At 45.0% G+C, this 16,525-nt stretch overlaps 1 protein-coding gene across 3 annotated transcripts in view; it reads left to right on the top strand.

The window, feature by feature from the left end:
- The window catches only part of rictora (RPTOR independent companion of MTOR, complex 2 a), a 302,106-nt gene that overhangs the window by 254,441 nt on the left and 31,140 nt on the right, over nucleotides 1–16,525 (top strand). For all 3 annotated transcript variants that reach the window (XM_067982377.1, XM_067982379.1, XM_067982378.1), the window contains exons 26-30: nucleotides 3–112; nucleotides 1,982–2,069; nucleotides 2,606–2,698; nucleotides 4,173–4,279; nucleotides 15,669–15,898. In XM_067982377.1, coding sequence (XP_067838478.1) covers nucleotides 3–112; nucleotides 1,982–2,069; nucleotides 2,606–2,698; nucleotides 4,173–4,279; nucleotides 15,669–15,898 — 628 coding nt within the window. The remainder of the gene's footprint in view (nucleotides 1–2; nucleotides 113–1,981; nucleotides 2,070–2,605; nucleotides 2,699–4,172; nucleotides 4,280–15,668; nucleotides 15,899–16,525) is intronic.

Here is a 16,525-nt window from a genome sequence, read left to right on the forward strand (position 1 = left end):
AGGAGTACAACTTGAAATATGTGGATCTGATCGAAGAACAACTGAATGAGGCACTAACTACATACCGCAAACCAGCTGATGGAGAGAACTATGTGCGTCGCAGTAACCAGAGGTCAGAATGGGAGAGCTGCTATTATCTTTCATTTATTAAGTAGTTGCTGTATGCACTTAGCTCCACTGTTGAGCTGCTTTAATCCCTTTCAAAGATTGGGATTTTGCCTTACAGCATTCGTATAGAGACCTGATTCTCTAGTTTTATAACAGGGAGAACTGAAAAGTAAAGTTGTAATTTTTGAAATGAAATTGAGAAGCTTAGATGGAGAGGCTTAAACCATGTTGCACAGCATCACCACAGTGTGAAAAGAATAGGAGAGAAGAGGAGGTAAATCAAGGAGTCGTGGTTAGGTGATAAGTTTTGGTTTTAAGACCCTGTAGATTGTAGGAGGAAGGGAAGACTTCTACAGTTCGGTGCTGGATCAGAAATGTAAACTGCCAGGGTGACTATATTACCACACTCTGTGCTAACTAAGTGGCCTGGGCACCAATGAATAAATTCAGGACACTTACCAGTGCAGGCTGTCAAATTCCACAGGATAACATAAATGTACTGTTGTGTACTAATAGTGTGCAGATTATCTGTAGTAATAATCTAGTAGGTTTTGGATTGCTTGCTGTGCTGCTGTCTGTGTGTCCCTGTTAGTGTGGAGTTTGCTGACCTGCTAACGAATTAGTGAGTAACAGGATTCCTCTCTGTATTGCCAACAAATTTCTTAGCATTGCAACTGTGGTTCACAACACGAGTGTGACCATTGAGAACATAAGAAATAGGAGCAGGAGTAGGCCATACAGCCCCACGAGCCTGCTCCGCCATTCAATAAGATCAAGGCTGATCTTCGACCTCATCTCCACTTTCCCGCCCTATCCCCATATCCCTTGATTCCCTTAGTGTCCAAAAATCTATCGATCTCAGCCTTGAATATACTCAACGACTGAGCATCCACAGCCCTCTCTCTAGAGAATTCCAAAGATTGACAACCCTCTGAGTGAAGAAATTTTTCCTCATCTCGGTCCTAAATGGCTGATCCCTTTTCCTGAGATTATGACCTCTAGTTCTAGACTCTCCAGCCAGGAGAAACAGCCTCTCAGCATCTACCCGGTCAAGCCCTCTCAGAATTTAATACGTTTCAGTGAGATCACTTCTCATTCTTCTAAACTCCAGAGATTATAGACACATTCTACTCAATCTCTCCTCATAGGACAACTCTCTCGTCCCAGTAATCAATCTAGTGAACCTTTGTTGCACCCCCCTCTAAGACAAGTATATCCTTCCTTAAATAAGGAGACAAAAAGTGTACATAGTACTCCATGTGTGGTCTCACCAGAGCCCTAGGTAATTGCAGCAAGACTTCCTGACCTTTATACTCTAACCCCCTTGGAATGAAGGCTAACATACCATTTGCCTTACTAATTGCTTGCTGAACCTGCCATAAGCTGGAGCAGATCAAGTGTGACCACATACAGAGCTAAACTGGAGTCTGAATGTTCACAGACGCCTTGGCAACAGGATAGTAAAAATGTAAGTTTTGCAGTATCAATCTTCGGCCACTAGACGTCAGCAACGTGTTTAGTAAACATTGTGTAAAATCATAACCAACCATGGTAGAGGTAACTTGGGACAGAATATAGTCAGCTTTAACTGGTCATTCATCTCATTGCTGTGCACAAAATGGCTACCACAGTCACCTAAATAGCGTAGTGACTTCACTCAAAGTAATTTGTTGCATGTGAAGAGTTTTGTAACATCCTGAAATGTGAAACGGTGCTTTATAAATGCAAGTTCTTCTAGTATTGGTCTCTGAAAACTAGACTCGGGAACCTGAAACTATGTTTGAGAATCATAGATCTGGCTTTAAATGCAGAGAATTAAGTCATGACTCCCAAGTATTTATTGATGTATTTGTTTTCATGTTCCTGTTTCTAGGTTACAAAGGCCCTATGTTTACCTGCCAGTTCACCTGTATGGCCAGTTGGTGCATCATAAAACTGGCTGTCACTTACTGGAGGCCCAGGTAAGGAAGCTATTGCACATGTTAAGTGAATGTACTGTTCAGAATGATTAATAGAATGACTAAAGCTGCAGTAATACAAACAGAAAATGCTGGGAACACTGACTACAGGCCACTGATTTGAAACACTAATCCTATCTTCCTGTCACCACAAGATGCTGCCTGACCTGAGTGTTTCCAGCATTTTCTGTTTTTATTTCAGATTTCCAGGGTCTGCAGTATTTTGATTTTTGTTTTTAAGCTGCAGTACGTCACTTTTAATTTTCATTATCAGTGTTCTTAGGAGTAGGTCTGCACTGTGGAATCTGGGTTAATATTCATCTGGTCAGAGGCAGGCATAGAGATTTAGAGAGCGCTTTACTCTGTATCTAACCCGTGCTGTACCTGCCCTGGGAGTGTTTGATGGGACAGTGTAGAGGGAGCTTTACTCTGAATCTAATCCGTGGTGTACCTGTCATGAGTGTTTAATGGGACAGTGTTTGATGTTATTAGATTGTATGTGATGTTTATCAGAATGAAGGTGATTTTCATTGTTGCAGAGCATTGTTCCAGACCTGAGCTACACTGTGCGTTCACCAGCACTGGATAAATGGGATGGTATAAAGCAGCTGAAAGCAGCACTCTGGGCCTTGGTATGATTATTTTCTGGAGGTTTTTCCCCAATTTTCTACCCTTTTCTGAAGGCGCTGTCTCTTGCTAGCTGCTATTCTATATGCACTGTTAGCCCTAGAAATCCTCACCCAAGTGACCATTCTTCATGTGTGAGCCTAGGCACTGAGCATCCATTGGCTATTCCACCATGTTAAGCATTGCAACTAAGTCTGCGCTATTCTAACCTTACAGCGCACATCCCAGCTTGATTGTGATCGTTAGCCCTGGGGCTAACTGCAGTCCTCCACCACTGGGCTGAGCTCGGCTGGCTCCGCACAGAATGGGGTCAAACATGGATCCTTTCTGGTCTGCGTGGCTCATTGTATAACCATCCTGAGCATCATGGTGTCATATGAGACACTTCTTTATCGATAAGAAATTGTACCCCTGTGATGAAGCCATGAGCACACAGCAGACAGACATTTTGTGATGATGTAGACATTCCCTCAGTTTCCCTTTTATTTTGTTCCAATTTTGCTTGTAGTGGCTCCATTCTAGCTTTGTGTCACTTATTATCAAAAGTGGCCATTGTAGATTGCGTAATTAGACTGGGAAGGGAGGTTTACCAGAACACACAGCCTGCAGTCTTTGTCCATGACTGGAACACAGGATTGAGTTCAGTTGTGGTGCTCCTATGTGTTCAAATAATTAGTCAGCACTCACCTGGCTAAGCTCACACGTGAGAAATGGTCATTTGGGTGAGGTACTGGAGGACGGCTGTCACCCATAGAACTGTGCCTCGTTGTCTTTGAGAGGAACAAAATAATACCTTTTTAAATAGAAATTGCTGACATTGCTTCGAGCAGTCAGCCCGTCTCCAATCATCTACAAAGGAACATGTTTGAACCCATAGCCTGAGGGCTTGGTCACTTTTGTCCAGTGGAGGCAGGTTTTGTGCCCTCTGTTACTTTGGGTGTTGCCCTGCTCATGCTTCTTCCCTTGCTGGTCAACCCCAACCCAAGCAGGAATTGGCAGATGTACAGGAGCCAACAGTAAATTAAGCAACACATGAGTGGGTTATTGCAGCATGTAGATGGGTCATTTCTCACACAAAACCCCCCTCACCGATCAACCCTCCCCATCCCTGCTCAACTCCACGGCACCCTGTCCATTGTATTGACCATGAAATCTTACCTTGGTGATATTGTTGAGCTGTAAATCCCAGCCCCTACCCTGTGCTCCTCTGAATCCTGATCATTGCCCATTCCCTACTCCCTCTGCTCCACCAGCAGAGGTCAATCCTTCAGTCACTCTAGCTCTGCTTTGTGGAAGTCTATCCCAGAATCACTTCCCTTCACCATATCTCTGACTTTCTTCAAAAACCTCTTCAGAACCTATCTCTTCGACTATGCTTTTGGTTGCCCTGTTTGTTTCTTGTCAGTGTCCTTTCTCCTTAAATGATGCCAGATGATGGTCTGCTTGAGGCTTCTGACCAGATTGTGTTGTGGATTTCAGGGAAACATCGGCTCGTCCAACTGGGGACTGAACCTGCTTCAGGAGGAGAACGTGATCCCGGATGTTATAGCTCTGGCCCAGACCTGTGAGATCTTCTCAGTCAGAGGGTAAGTGGCAGTCCTCATGGAAGTTGATCAGAAAGAGAAGCATGGGTACATGTGGTGATCGGTCTCAGTATCTGGAGACCTCAGTAAACTGTCCACTAGTTTCATTTCCCTGCAGATTTTTGGAGTTTGCTGTAATCACTGAACTCACAGACTGTACTTGTTGACTTCTGACATTTTGTGGTTGCAGCAATCTCAATTTTGACTGTTAGATGCACTTTTCCTTACAATTACTCCCAGATACCTGTTCTATATGTAAACCATCTGAACCCCTTGATTAGATTCCATCCTGTAACTCACTCCCAGGTATCCATTATTCTGTATATAAACCATCTGAACCTCTCTAATAGATTCCAGCCTGAAATTTGCCCGGGCATCCGTTGTTCTGTACATATAGAATGTTAAAGCACAGAAGGATGCCATTCGGCCCATCATGCTTGTGCCGGCTCTTTGAAAGAGCTGTCCAATTTAGTCCCACACCCAGCTTTTTCCCCATAACCCTGCAAATTAGGCCTCCAAGTATATGTCCAATTGCTTTTTGAAAGTTCCTATAGAATCTGCTTCCACCACCCTTTCAGGCAGTGCATTCCAGATCTTAACAGCCCTCTTGTGTGGGAAAAAAAGTTCTCCATTTCCTCTCTTCTTTTTCCAAGTATTTTAAATCTATGACCTCTGGTTACTGACCCACTTGCCAGAGGAAATCGTTTCTCCCTACTTTATCAAAACCCCTCAGAATTTTGAATACCTCTATTAGGTCTCCCCTTAACCTTCTCTGCCCCAAAGAGAACAATCCTTTATTAGCCGAGACATAGACTAAGAGCAGGGAGGTTATGCTAGAACTGTGTAAAACACTGGTTAGGCCGCAGCTAGAGTACCACGTACAGTTCTGGTCGCCACATCATAGGAAAGATGTGATTGCACTAGAGAGGATACAGAGGAGATTTACGAGGATGTTGCCAGGACTGGAGAATTTTAGCTATGAGGAAAGATTGGATAGGCTGGGGGTGTTTTCTTTGGAACAGAGAAGGCTGAGGGGAGATTTAATCGAGGTATATAAAATTATGAGGGGCCCAGATAGAGTGGATGGGAAGGACCTAGTTTCCTTAGCACAGAGGTCAATGACCAGGAACATGGATTTAAAGTAATTGGTAGCAGGATTAGAGGGGAGCTGAGGAAAAAACTTTTCACCCAGAAGGGTGGTGGGGGTTTGGAACTCACTGCCTGAAAGGGTGGTAGAGGCAGAAACCCTCACCGCATTTAAAAAGTACTTGGATATGCACTTGAAGTGCCATAACCTACAGGGCTACCGACCAAGTGCTGGAAAGTGGGATTAGGCTGGATTGCTCTTCTTCGACCGGCACAGACACGATGGGCCGAATGGCCTCCTCCTGTGCCGTAAATTTCTATGATTCTATGAACCCCAGCTTCTCCAATCTCTCCACACAACTGACGTCTCTCATCCGTGGTATCATCCTGGTAAACCTCCTCTGTACCCTCTCCATTGCCTTGACATTCTTCTTGAAGTGCGGTGCCCAGAATTGTACACTATACTCCAGCTGAGGCCAAACCAGTGATTTGTAAAGGTTTAGCATGACTTCCTTGCTTTTGTATTCAAAGCCAAGAATCCCATACACTTCCTTAACCACCTTATCAACATGCCCTTGCCATCTTCAAAGATTTGTGAATATTTACCCCCAGACCCCTCTGCTCTTGCACCCCCCTCGAATAGTACCATTTAGATTTTACTGCCTCTCCATGTTGTTCCTCCCAAAGTGCATCACTTCATACTTATCCATATTAAATTGTATCTGTCATCTGACTGTCCATTTCACCAGCCTAGCTAAGTTCTCCTGAAGTTTGCTTCGATCCTCCTCACTATTTACTACGTTACCAAGTTTTGCATCATCCACAAACTTCGAAATTGTACTCGCCATACCCAAGTTCAGGTCATTTATATATAAGAAGAAAAGCAATGGTCCTAATACTGACCCCTGGGGGACCCCACTGCATACTTCTTTCCAGTCATAAAAACATCCATTCACCACTACTCTCTGCCTGCTGTCCATTAGCCAATTATGTACCCAGGTTACCACCGTCCTTTAAATCCATATGCCTCTATTTGTTATAAGTCTGTTATGTTGTATCTTATCAAATGCCTTTTGAAAGTCCATATATGCACTACCTTCATCTACCCTCTGTTACTTCATCAAAGAACTCAATCAGGTTAACGATGTGAAATCTCCGAAAGCTTGTGAATTTAAAATAAAATTGCTGGACTATAACTTGGTGTTGTAAAATTGTTTACAATTGTCAACCCCAGTCCATCACCGGCATCTCCACATCAATCAGGTTAGTCAGACACAATTTGCCTTTAACACATCCGTGCTGGCTGTCCCTTATTAACCCATGCTGCTCCAAGTGAGAATTCATTTCGTCCTTGACAATGGTCTGTCGTAGTTTTCCCACCAGTGATGTTAGTCTGACTGGCCAGTACATAGGAACAGGAGTAGGCCATTCAGCCCCTTGTGCCTGCTCCGCCATTTGATAAGATCATGGCTGATCTGTGATCTAACTCCATATACCTGCCTTTGGCCCATATCCCTTAATACCTTTGGTTGCCAAAAAGCTATCTAGCTCAGATTTAAATTCAGCAATTGAGCTAGTATCAATTGCCGTTTGCGGAAGAGAGTTCCAAACTTCTACCACCCTTTGTGTGTAGAAATGTTTTCTAATCTCGCTCCTGAAAGGTCTGGCTCTAATTTTTAGACTGTGCCCCCTACTCCTAGAATCCCCAACCAGCGGAAATAGTTTCTCTCTATCCACCCTATCTGTTCCCCTGAATATCTTATAAACTTCAATCAGATCACCCCTTAACCTTCGAAACTCTAGAGAATACAACCCCAATTTGTGTAATCTCTCCTCATAACTCAACCCTTGAAGTCCGGGTATCATTCTAGTAAACCTACGCTGCACTCCCTCCAAGGCCAATATGTTCTTCCGAAGGTGCGGTGCCCAGAACTGGTCACAGTGCTCCAGGTGCGGTCTAACCATGGTTTTATATAGCTGCAGCATAGCTTCTGCCCCTTTGTATTCTAGTCCTCTAGATATAAAGGCCAACATTCCATTAGCCTTCTTGATTATTTTCTGCACCTGTTCATGACACTTCAATGATCTATGTACCTGAACCCCTGTCCCTTTGGACATTCACTGTTTTTAACTTTTTACCATTTAGAAAGTACCCTGTTCTATCCTTTTTTGATCCAAAGTGGATGACCTCACATTTGTCTACATTGAATTCCATTTGCCACAGTTTTGCCCATTCACCTAATCTATCAATATCGCTTTGTAATTTTATGTTTTCATCTACACTGCTTACAATGCAAACTTAGATATGAGAATTTCTATGCCTTCATCTAAGTCGTTAATAAATATTGTGAATAATTGAGGCCCCAAGACATATCCCTGTGGGACTCCACTAGTCACATCCTGCCAATGTGAGTACTGACCCATTATCCCGACTCTCTGTCGCCTTTCGCTCAGCCAATTTCCCAACCAAGTCCGTACTTTTCCCTCGATTCCATGGGCTTCTATCTTAGCTAACAGTCTCTTATGTGGGACCTTATTAAATGCCTTCTGGAAGTCCATATAAATAACATCCATTGACATTCCCCGTCCACTACTTTAGTCACCTCTTCAAAAAATTCAGTCAGGTTTGTCAGGCACGACCTACCTTTCACAAATCCACGCTGGCTCTCTGATTAACTGAAAATTTTCGGTGTTCAGTCACCCATCTTTAATTATAGACTCCAGCATTTTCCCAACAGATGTTAGGCTAACTGGTCTATAATTCACTGGCTTCCCTCTCTCTCCTTTCTTAAAAAGTGGAGTGACATGTGCATTTTTCCAATCTAGAGGGACAGTTGCTGAATCTAGAGAACTTTGAAAGATTATAGTTAGGGCATCTGCAATGTGCTCACCTACTTCCTTTAAGAACATAAGAAATAGGAGCAGGAGTAGGCCAATCGGCCCCTCGAGCCTGCTCCGCCATTCAATAAGATGATGGCTGATCTGATCCTAACCTCAAATCTAAATTCATGTCCAATTTCCTGCCCGCTCCCCGTAACCCCTAATTCCCTTTACTTCTAGGAAACTATCTATTTCTGTTTTAAATTTATTTAATGATGTAGCTTCCACAGCTTCCTGGGGCAGCAAATTCCACAGACCTACTACCCTCTGAGTGAAGAAGATTCTCCTCATCTCAGTTTTGAAAGAGCAGCCCCTTATTCTAAGATTATGCCCCCTAGTTCTAGTTTCACCCATCATTAAAACCCTGGGATGGAAACCATCTGGTCCTGGGGATTTGTCACCCTTCAGTGCTATTATTTTCTTCATTACTGTTGCTTTACTTATGTTAATTTTATCGAGTCCCTGTCCCCGATTCAATATTAGTTTTCTTGGGATTTCCGGCATGCTATCCTCTTTTTCGACTGTAAATACTGACGCAAAGTAATTGTTCAACATGTCCGCCATTTCCCCATTGTCAATGACAATATCCCCACTTTCAGTTTTTAAGGGATCAGCACTGCTCCTGACCACCCTCTTTTTCCTAATGTAACTATAAAAGTTCTTTGTATTGGTTTTGATATCCCTTGCAAGTTTCTTTTCATACTCTCTTTTTGTAGCTCTTACTATCTGTTTTGTGACCCTTTGTTGATCTTAGTATCTTTCCCATTCGTCAGGATCTGTACCATTTTTTGCCTTTTTGTATGCCCTTTCCTTATGTCTTATACTGTCCCTTACCTCTAGTTGTCCATGGCTGTTTTTTATGGCAAGTAGAGTTCTTGCCTCTCGGGGGTATAAACCGGTTCGGTATCTCGTTAAATGTTTCTTTAAACATTTCCCACTGATCATCAGTCGTTTTACCCATTAACAGATTTGCCCAGTTTACTGTGGACAGTCTCTGTCTCATCCCATTGAAGTCGGCCTTACCCAAGTCTAGAATCTTAGCAGCTGACTCACTTTTTTCCCTTTCAAACACTACATTGAACTCGATCATGTTATGATCGCTATTGGATAGATGTTCACGCACCGTTAAGCTGTTAACTAAATCTGGTTCATTACTCATTCCTAAATCTAGTATGGCTTGCCCCCTTGTTGCCTCTAGGACATACTGCTGTAGAAAACTATCCCGGACACACTCAAGAAATTCACTACCTATCTGACAGTTACTAGTCTGCTTTTCCCAATCTATGTGAAGGTTAAAGTCCCCCATTGAGACCACTATGCCTTTCTTACACGCTTGTCTAATCTCTGCATTTATACAATCTCGCACTTCAGAGCTGCTGCCAGGGGTCCTATACACAACTCCCACAATAGTCTTAGATCCTTTCCTATTTTTCAATTCAACCCATAAGGTCTCCGTTGGCTGCTTACCTCTCGTTATATCCTCCTTTATCATTGAAGTGATTTCATCTCTAATCATTAAGGCTACTCCTCCCCCTCTTCCATTTTCCCTGTCTCTCCTGTAGACCTTATAACCTGGTATATTTAGTTCCCAATCCTGACCGTCCTGCAGCCATGTCTCAGTAATAGCTATCATGTCATACCCTCCAATTTGAATTTGAACCTGTAGTTCATTTAATTTATTCCTTATACTCCGTACATTTGTATATAGAACTCTTAGTTGGGCCACACACCCTAGCCTGACCTTCAGCTTTGATGCTGGGTTAATCGCCTTATGCCATCTAGTTTTCACTATATCTGTATTGCCTAAAGTACACTTTCTGCTGCTCTACGCTTTTCCCTTTCACTCGTTCTTGAACAACTGTTTGTACTATTTGTATTGTAAATTTCCCCTGGGTCTTCCCCTCTCTTGCTGCTCTCAACTTTACTCCCTTCTGACTCCCCGCTCAGGTTCCCATCCTCCTGCCACTCTAGTTTGAACCTTCCCCAACAGCACTAGCAAACACCCCCACGAGGATATAGGTCCCGGTCCTGCTCGGGTGTAACCCGTCTCGCTTGTACAGGTCCCACCTTCCCCAAAACTGGTCCCAATGTCCCAGGAATCTAAATCCCTCCCTCCTACACCATCCCTGCAGCCACGCATTCATCCTGTCTATTCTCCTGTTCCTATACTCACTAGCACGTGGCACTGGTAGTAATCCTGAGATCACTACCTTTGGGGTCCTGCTTTTTAATTTATCTCCTAACTCCTTGAATTCACCTTGCAGGACCTCATCCCATTTTTTTACCTATGCCGTTGGTACCGATATGGACTATGACTACTGGCTGTTCACCCTCCCCCTCCAGAATGTCCTGCAGCCGCTTCGTGACATCCTTGACCCCAGCACCAGAGAGGCAACATACCATCCTGGAGTCACGTTTAAGGCCGCAGAAACGCCTATCTGTTCCCCTTACAATTGAATCCCCTATCAATATAGCCCTGCCACTCTTCTTCCTCCCCTCATGTGCAGCAGAGCCACCCATGGTGCCATGAACTTGGCTCTTGCTGCTTTCCCCTGATAAGCCATCTCCCCCAACAGTATCCAAAGCGGAATATCTGTTTGATAGGGCGATTTACCAGGTTTATCCCTCTCCCCTTTTTTTGAACAGGGGTGTAACATTTGCAGTCCTTCAGTCCTCTGGCACTACTCCCATATCCAAAAACGATTGAAAGTTTGGTCAGAGCCTCTGCCATCTCCACCCTTGCTTTCAAAAGCAAAATACTGTGGTTGCTGGAAATCTGAAATAAAAACAGAAAATGCTGGAAAAGCTCAGCAAGTGAGGCAGCATATACGGAGAAAGGAACAGAGTTAATGGGCTCGATTTTCGCACCCCCGAGCGGGTGCGTTCGTGGCGTGGGGGGCTGCGCAAATCGGGGATTCCCAGGGCGGGGTCTGGAGCCTGGCTCCAACCCGCCCACTTCTGGGTTCCCCAGTGACACGCTGACATGTGCGTGCAGCCCCCGCATGTGGGACTCCCGCCGGCAATTAAAGCCGGCGGGATTGCACTTAAGATAATTATTTAGGTATTTCAGGTTGTTTACAGACCTGATTAACATGATATTTTAGGAGGGGTGGGATTTTCCAAACAAGTGGGACTGTTTCCTGTACTGGGGGAAACACTCCCAGTTGAAATGGGCATGTTGCAGCCATTAGCCTGTGGCAGCTGCAAAGGTCCATTTGACAGGTGGGGGGAGGGGATAGACCCTCACTCATTGCAGGAGGCCACTCTGTCACTTTGGACAAAGTTTGGCCTCCACCACCCTCCTCCTAACAATAAAATTCACCAACTTGCACACTTACCCCGGTGTCTAGACACATTTACCTACCTTGCGGACCCCCTCAAATGTACATCTTCCGGATGGGGGCCACTATAGCTGCAGTCGTGACCTCCTCGGAGGACGAACGGCATCACCAGCCTTGCCGGCCACGCCGTCCACCTCTGACACGTGGAGCCCCACAACACAGTGCTGTGACACATCTACCTGCACAGCAGGAGGGAGGGCAACCGCAGAGAAAGATGCGTCGCAGAAGGCACTCCCCTCGCCACAGGGTCTACAGACCGAGGCGCAGCTTCCTGGACCTCTCTGAGCAGCAGTGCACACGGAGGCTCAGAGTCACTCGACATGTAGTCGTGGACATCTGCAGCCTCCTTCATGCCGAGCTGAGCACCATCTTCTTACCTGTGGCTGTTAAAGTCACCACTGCCCTCAACAACATCTCCTCCGCATCCTTCCAGGGTGCCACCGGGGACATCGCCAACGTGTCTCAGTCATCTGCACAATAGAGCCCTGCAAATACACCTACACCCACTCTGCAGTGACACAATGGGTGGCATCAGTTGTGGGTCTTTATAGTGATCCTCAGGAAAGGGCATTATTGCACAAACCTGACTAGATTTGCAAAGACGTGGCAGTAGTGGTGACAATATAATATGTTATCTGAGTTGATCAGAAATTAAATATAAGTAAAAACCATGACAAACCCTCAAAACACCCTTGTGCATCCCCTTCATGCTCACGACAGTTTGCCTTACGCTTCCTACTGCACATATGTGATGCATGCCCTGTAGCTGCAGCACTGGTAGTGGCAGGTTGAGTGAGGCTGACTGTGAAAGAGATGCATGAGAGGGTGAGTATGAGAGAGAGCCATGAGATTGTATGAGGACTGGGTTGAGTGATAGTGGCGGGATGAGTACTGGCGAGGTGAGTAAGTGCAAGTAAGGTGAGGATGAGCTTTGAGTAGGTGTGAGGAGTGATGTGACAGAGTAGTGTTGGCAGTGCAGAAGGAGATGTGGGGTGGGGGCGGTGATGTGGCAGACAGAGTGTAGGGGAATGAGTAAGTGTACTCACTTCGGCTGACCTACTTAGGTCATTGAAGTGCCTCCTGCACTGTATGCAGATGTGTGATATGTTGGTGGTGCAGGTGACCTCCTCTGCCACCTCGAGCCAGGCCTTGGTAGCAGAGGCAGGCCGCTTCCTCCCGCCCGCCGGGGGAAGATCTCTGCCCTCCCCCTCCTCCTCACCCCATCCAGTAGGACCTGGAATGAGGCATCATTAAACCTGGGAGCAGCCTTCCCCCTGGGCTGCTCCATGCTGTAATTTTTCCTATTTTCTGCAGCATCAGTCAGTGGAGGACTGCCCCTTTTAAATAGGGACCAGTCGACCCCCCCGCTGCGAACCCGCCACCCTCCTAATATCGGGCCCAATGTTTCAGGTCAAAGACCCTTCGTCAGAACTGGAAGATGTTAGAGTTAAGTTTTTAAGCAAATATAGAGCCAGGGAAAGGAGAGGGGAGGAAAGAACAAAAGGAAAGGTCTCTGATAGGTTAAAGGGCAAGAGTGATTAAATGACAAAAGGGATGATGATGCAAGTCAAGGAGGATGGTGACGGGACAAGTAAAGAAACAAAAGATGGGTCTAGAGGAGCTGTAAATGGCAACAGCAGAACCATAACCAGTAGCTGCAGTCCACCCTTGCTTTTCTCAGCAACCTGGAATGCATCCCATCAGGACCGGGTGACTTGTTAACTTTGAGTGATGCCAACCTATTTAGCACCACCTTTCTATCTATTTTTATCTTTTCCAATATCCCTAGTCCTTCCTCCTCTACATCAAAATTAATTTCATCCTTTTTTGTGAAGACAGATGCAAAGTACACATCAGTACCTCCGTGATGCCCTCTGCCTCCTCAAAAAGGTTTCATTTTTTTTGTCCCTAATCAGCCCCACCATTCCTTTTAATTATCCTTTTACTTTTTGTATGTTTATAAAATATTTTTGGGTTCCCACTTATGTTACCCACTAATCTTTTCTCATACTCTCTCTTTGCCCTTCTTAGATCCTATTTCAATTTCTCCCTGCACTCTCTATATTCTGCCTGGTTTTCTACTGTATTCTGTACCTGACATTTGTCATAAAACTCCTTTTCCTGTTTTATTTTAACCTCCATTTCCTTCGTCATCGAGGAAGTTTTGGAAGCCCTATCTTTCCTCCTTGTGGCAATGTGCTTGGTTTGTACCTGAACTATTTCTGCCTTGAAGGCCTGCCATTGCTTATTAACTTTTTTTGGCCAGTCTTTGTTTCCAGTCCACCTGTGCTAGATCCCTTCTCAAATCACTGAAATTGGCTTTCTTCCAGTTAAATATTTTCACCGTTGATTTTTCTTTGTCCCTTTCTGTAACTACTTTAAATCTAATATTATGATCACTATTACCCAGATGTTCTTCCACTGAAACACATACCACTTGCCCTACTTCATTCCCTAGAACTAAATCCAGCACTGCTTCCTTCCTCGTTGGCCTAGAAACACACTAATTAAGAAAGTTCTCCTGTACACATTTTAGGAACTCTTCACCCTCCTTGCCCTTTACACTTTTTTTTTTCCTGTCCGTATTAGGGTAATTGAAGTCCCCTACTGTTCCTGCTCTATTATTTTTATATTTCTTTGAAATTTGCCTACAGATTTGCTCCTCCATCTCTTTCTCACTGAACCACCCAAACCTTGCGATTAGATTCCAGCCTGTAACTTGCCCTGGATATCTATTTTATTCCCAATTTTTTTTTAACAGGACATGATGCAACGCATTTAGCTACCAGCAATATCCTTACTTAAAATCTCAGTGTCTGATATAGGCATGATTTTCCACTCGGGTAGAATCCCAATGTAGTCAGTGGGGTGGGCTTTGTGCCCCCACTCTATTGCTGCATTCCTGACCATGCCAATTTTCCAGGGTCAGGCTTTTTACCATATTTTGGGTGGGATTCCCACTTCCATTGGGGAGCCCACCCGGGGAAGGTGGAAAATGGCTACAGTAGCCCTCCAATGCCTGTTGCGATGTAACACGTGTTGCAGCCTCCGGTGCAGTTGTAGTATGGCATGGGGCATGGCCTCCAGTGCCAGTTGTGGTATGACATAGGGCACAGCCTCCTGTCAGCTGAAGTATGGCACGGCTTCCTGTGCCAGTTGTAGTATAGCATGGGGCATGGCCTCCAGTACCCACTGTTGCGTAGTGTAGGGCATGGCTTCAGTGCTTGTAATAGGTTGGTAGGGTGCAAATGATGGGAGACAAGTTGTTTGATATACTCCCAGTTCTTTAGTCTCATTGCAATACGCATGCCCATATTAAAGCAGGCGTATTCAAAGTACCCTGTCACTTCTGCCAGAAAATCCCGGTGGAAGCGCCAAACGAACAGAGCAGCTACTGCCCGATTTCTCCCCTCGTCTGCTTGTTACACCAGTGCAGCGAAAAATCCTACTCCATTTGTCAGATCTGGATTGTGTTTAAGGGTTTGGTACTTTGTGTTCGTCATTGGGTGCTGCTGTTACAACTGCTGTGTTGAAATGCATGACATGTTGATACTGATTCCAGCCTATGGGTACTAGTTAACAACATGGTGTGGAATGTGGCACTGCACCAGTGGAATGGTAATTGTCTATATCTACCTACTCAAAAAAAAAAGAGGGGGACAAACTAAGTAAATGACAGGCCAGTGAATTTATGTTGGTGGTATAATTGCTACGATCCATCATGGGGACAGAATAAGTAAACGCTTAGAAAAAGTATAAGCTGTTCAGGGAGGGTCAACATGGTTTTGTGAAAGTCAAGTCATATCTAACTAACCTAGTGACGTATTTTGTCCATCACTGAAGTGATGGATAGAAGAGGATCAGTGGATGTTGTATACAAGGAGTTTGAGGAAGTATTTGATAAGATTCTACAGTGCCATTCTGAATATTTATCTCCAGTAGTGACCCTAATACAGTGACCTTCTGAATATTTATCTCCAGTAGTGATCCTAATGCAGCATCCTTGTTTAGGATTATGGCCATCAACAATCGACCAAAATATGGCCTGTTGTTTCCACTGACGTTTCTTTTTTCTGCTCCCACAGGACCTGTCTCTACATACTGGGCCTCTTGGCGAAAACAAAGCAGGGGTGTGACATTCTGAAACAGCACAGCTGGGATTCGGTCAGGCACAGCCGCAGACAGCCCTGGCCTGTAGCCCCTGATGACATGGAGCAACTGTACAACGAGCTGTCCTCAGTCCCCAGTACTCTGAGTCTCAATTCCGAGTCTACCAGCTCCAGGCACAACAGTGAGAGCGAGTCAATGCCTCAGAGTGAGTATCTCGTGACGTGGAGCTTGCCCATGCTCTCTCACTATAATGGAGTCAAGCCTTGCCTCCAGTGCCAAGGCATGAATCACCAAGTGAACCATCCGATGTATGCTGAACAGTTATTTCTCATGCGTGTGTACATATTTCTGTTCCCCATTTGCTAGTGTCGACTCCTGCTGGGGTATGATTCCATGGATGCTGGCAGCCCTCCTGTATGTCACTCAACTCTCCAGTCTTCACGCGTAAGCCCAGACAGTGAGTGTCAGCGGTCTGAGTTCAGTACTGCGCTCTCCCAGCGTCAACAGTGCACTTTCCAGCACTGGTCATGTCAGGGGTAGGAGCCCTGATTGATTTTCTCCTCTTAACCCGATGGGCACTGAGGTTAATTGACATGTCCCCAGCTGGGATCAGCTAACTCAGCCTAAACCACGGGTCAAATCTACTGGCCTACGCTGGGCAGACCCAGACCCAGAGTCCTGGAGATGGACTTCAGGTTAAAAATTCACAGGACAAATCACACTGAAAATATCGTCACCTTGTCGATAACCGTCAGAAATAGGAATGGCTCCTTTGCTGCAGCTCCTTCCCAGATAGCTGATTTCAGACATCTGTTCACAGCATCAAGACATT

The sequence above is a fragment of the Heptranchias perlo genome, chromosome 4 (assembly GCF_035084215.1).
Source record: "Heptranchias perlo isolate sHepPer1 chromosome 4, sHepPer1.hap1, whole genome shotgun sequence".
In the NCBI taxonomy this organism is placed as follows: domain Eukaryota; kingdom Metazoa; phylum Chordata; class Chondrichthyes; order Hexanchiformes; family Hexanchidae; genus Heptranchias; species Heptranchias perlo.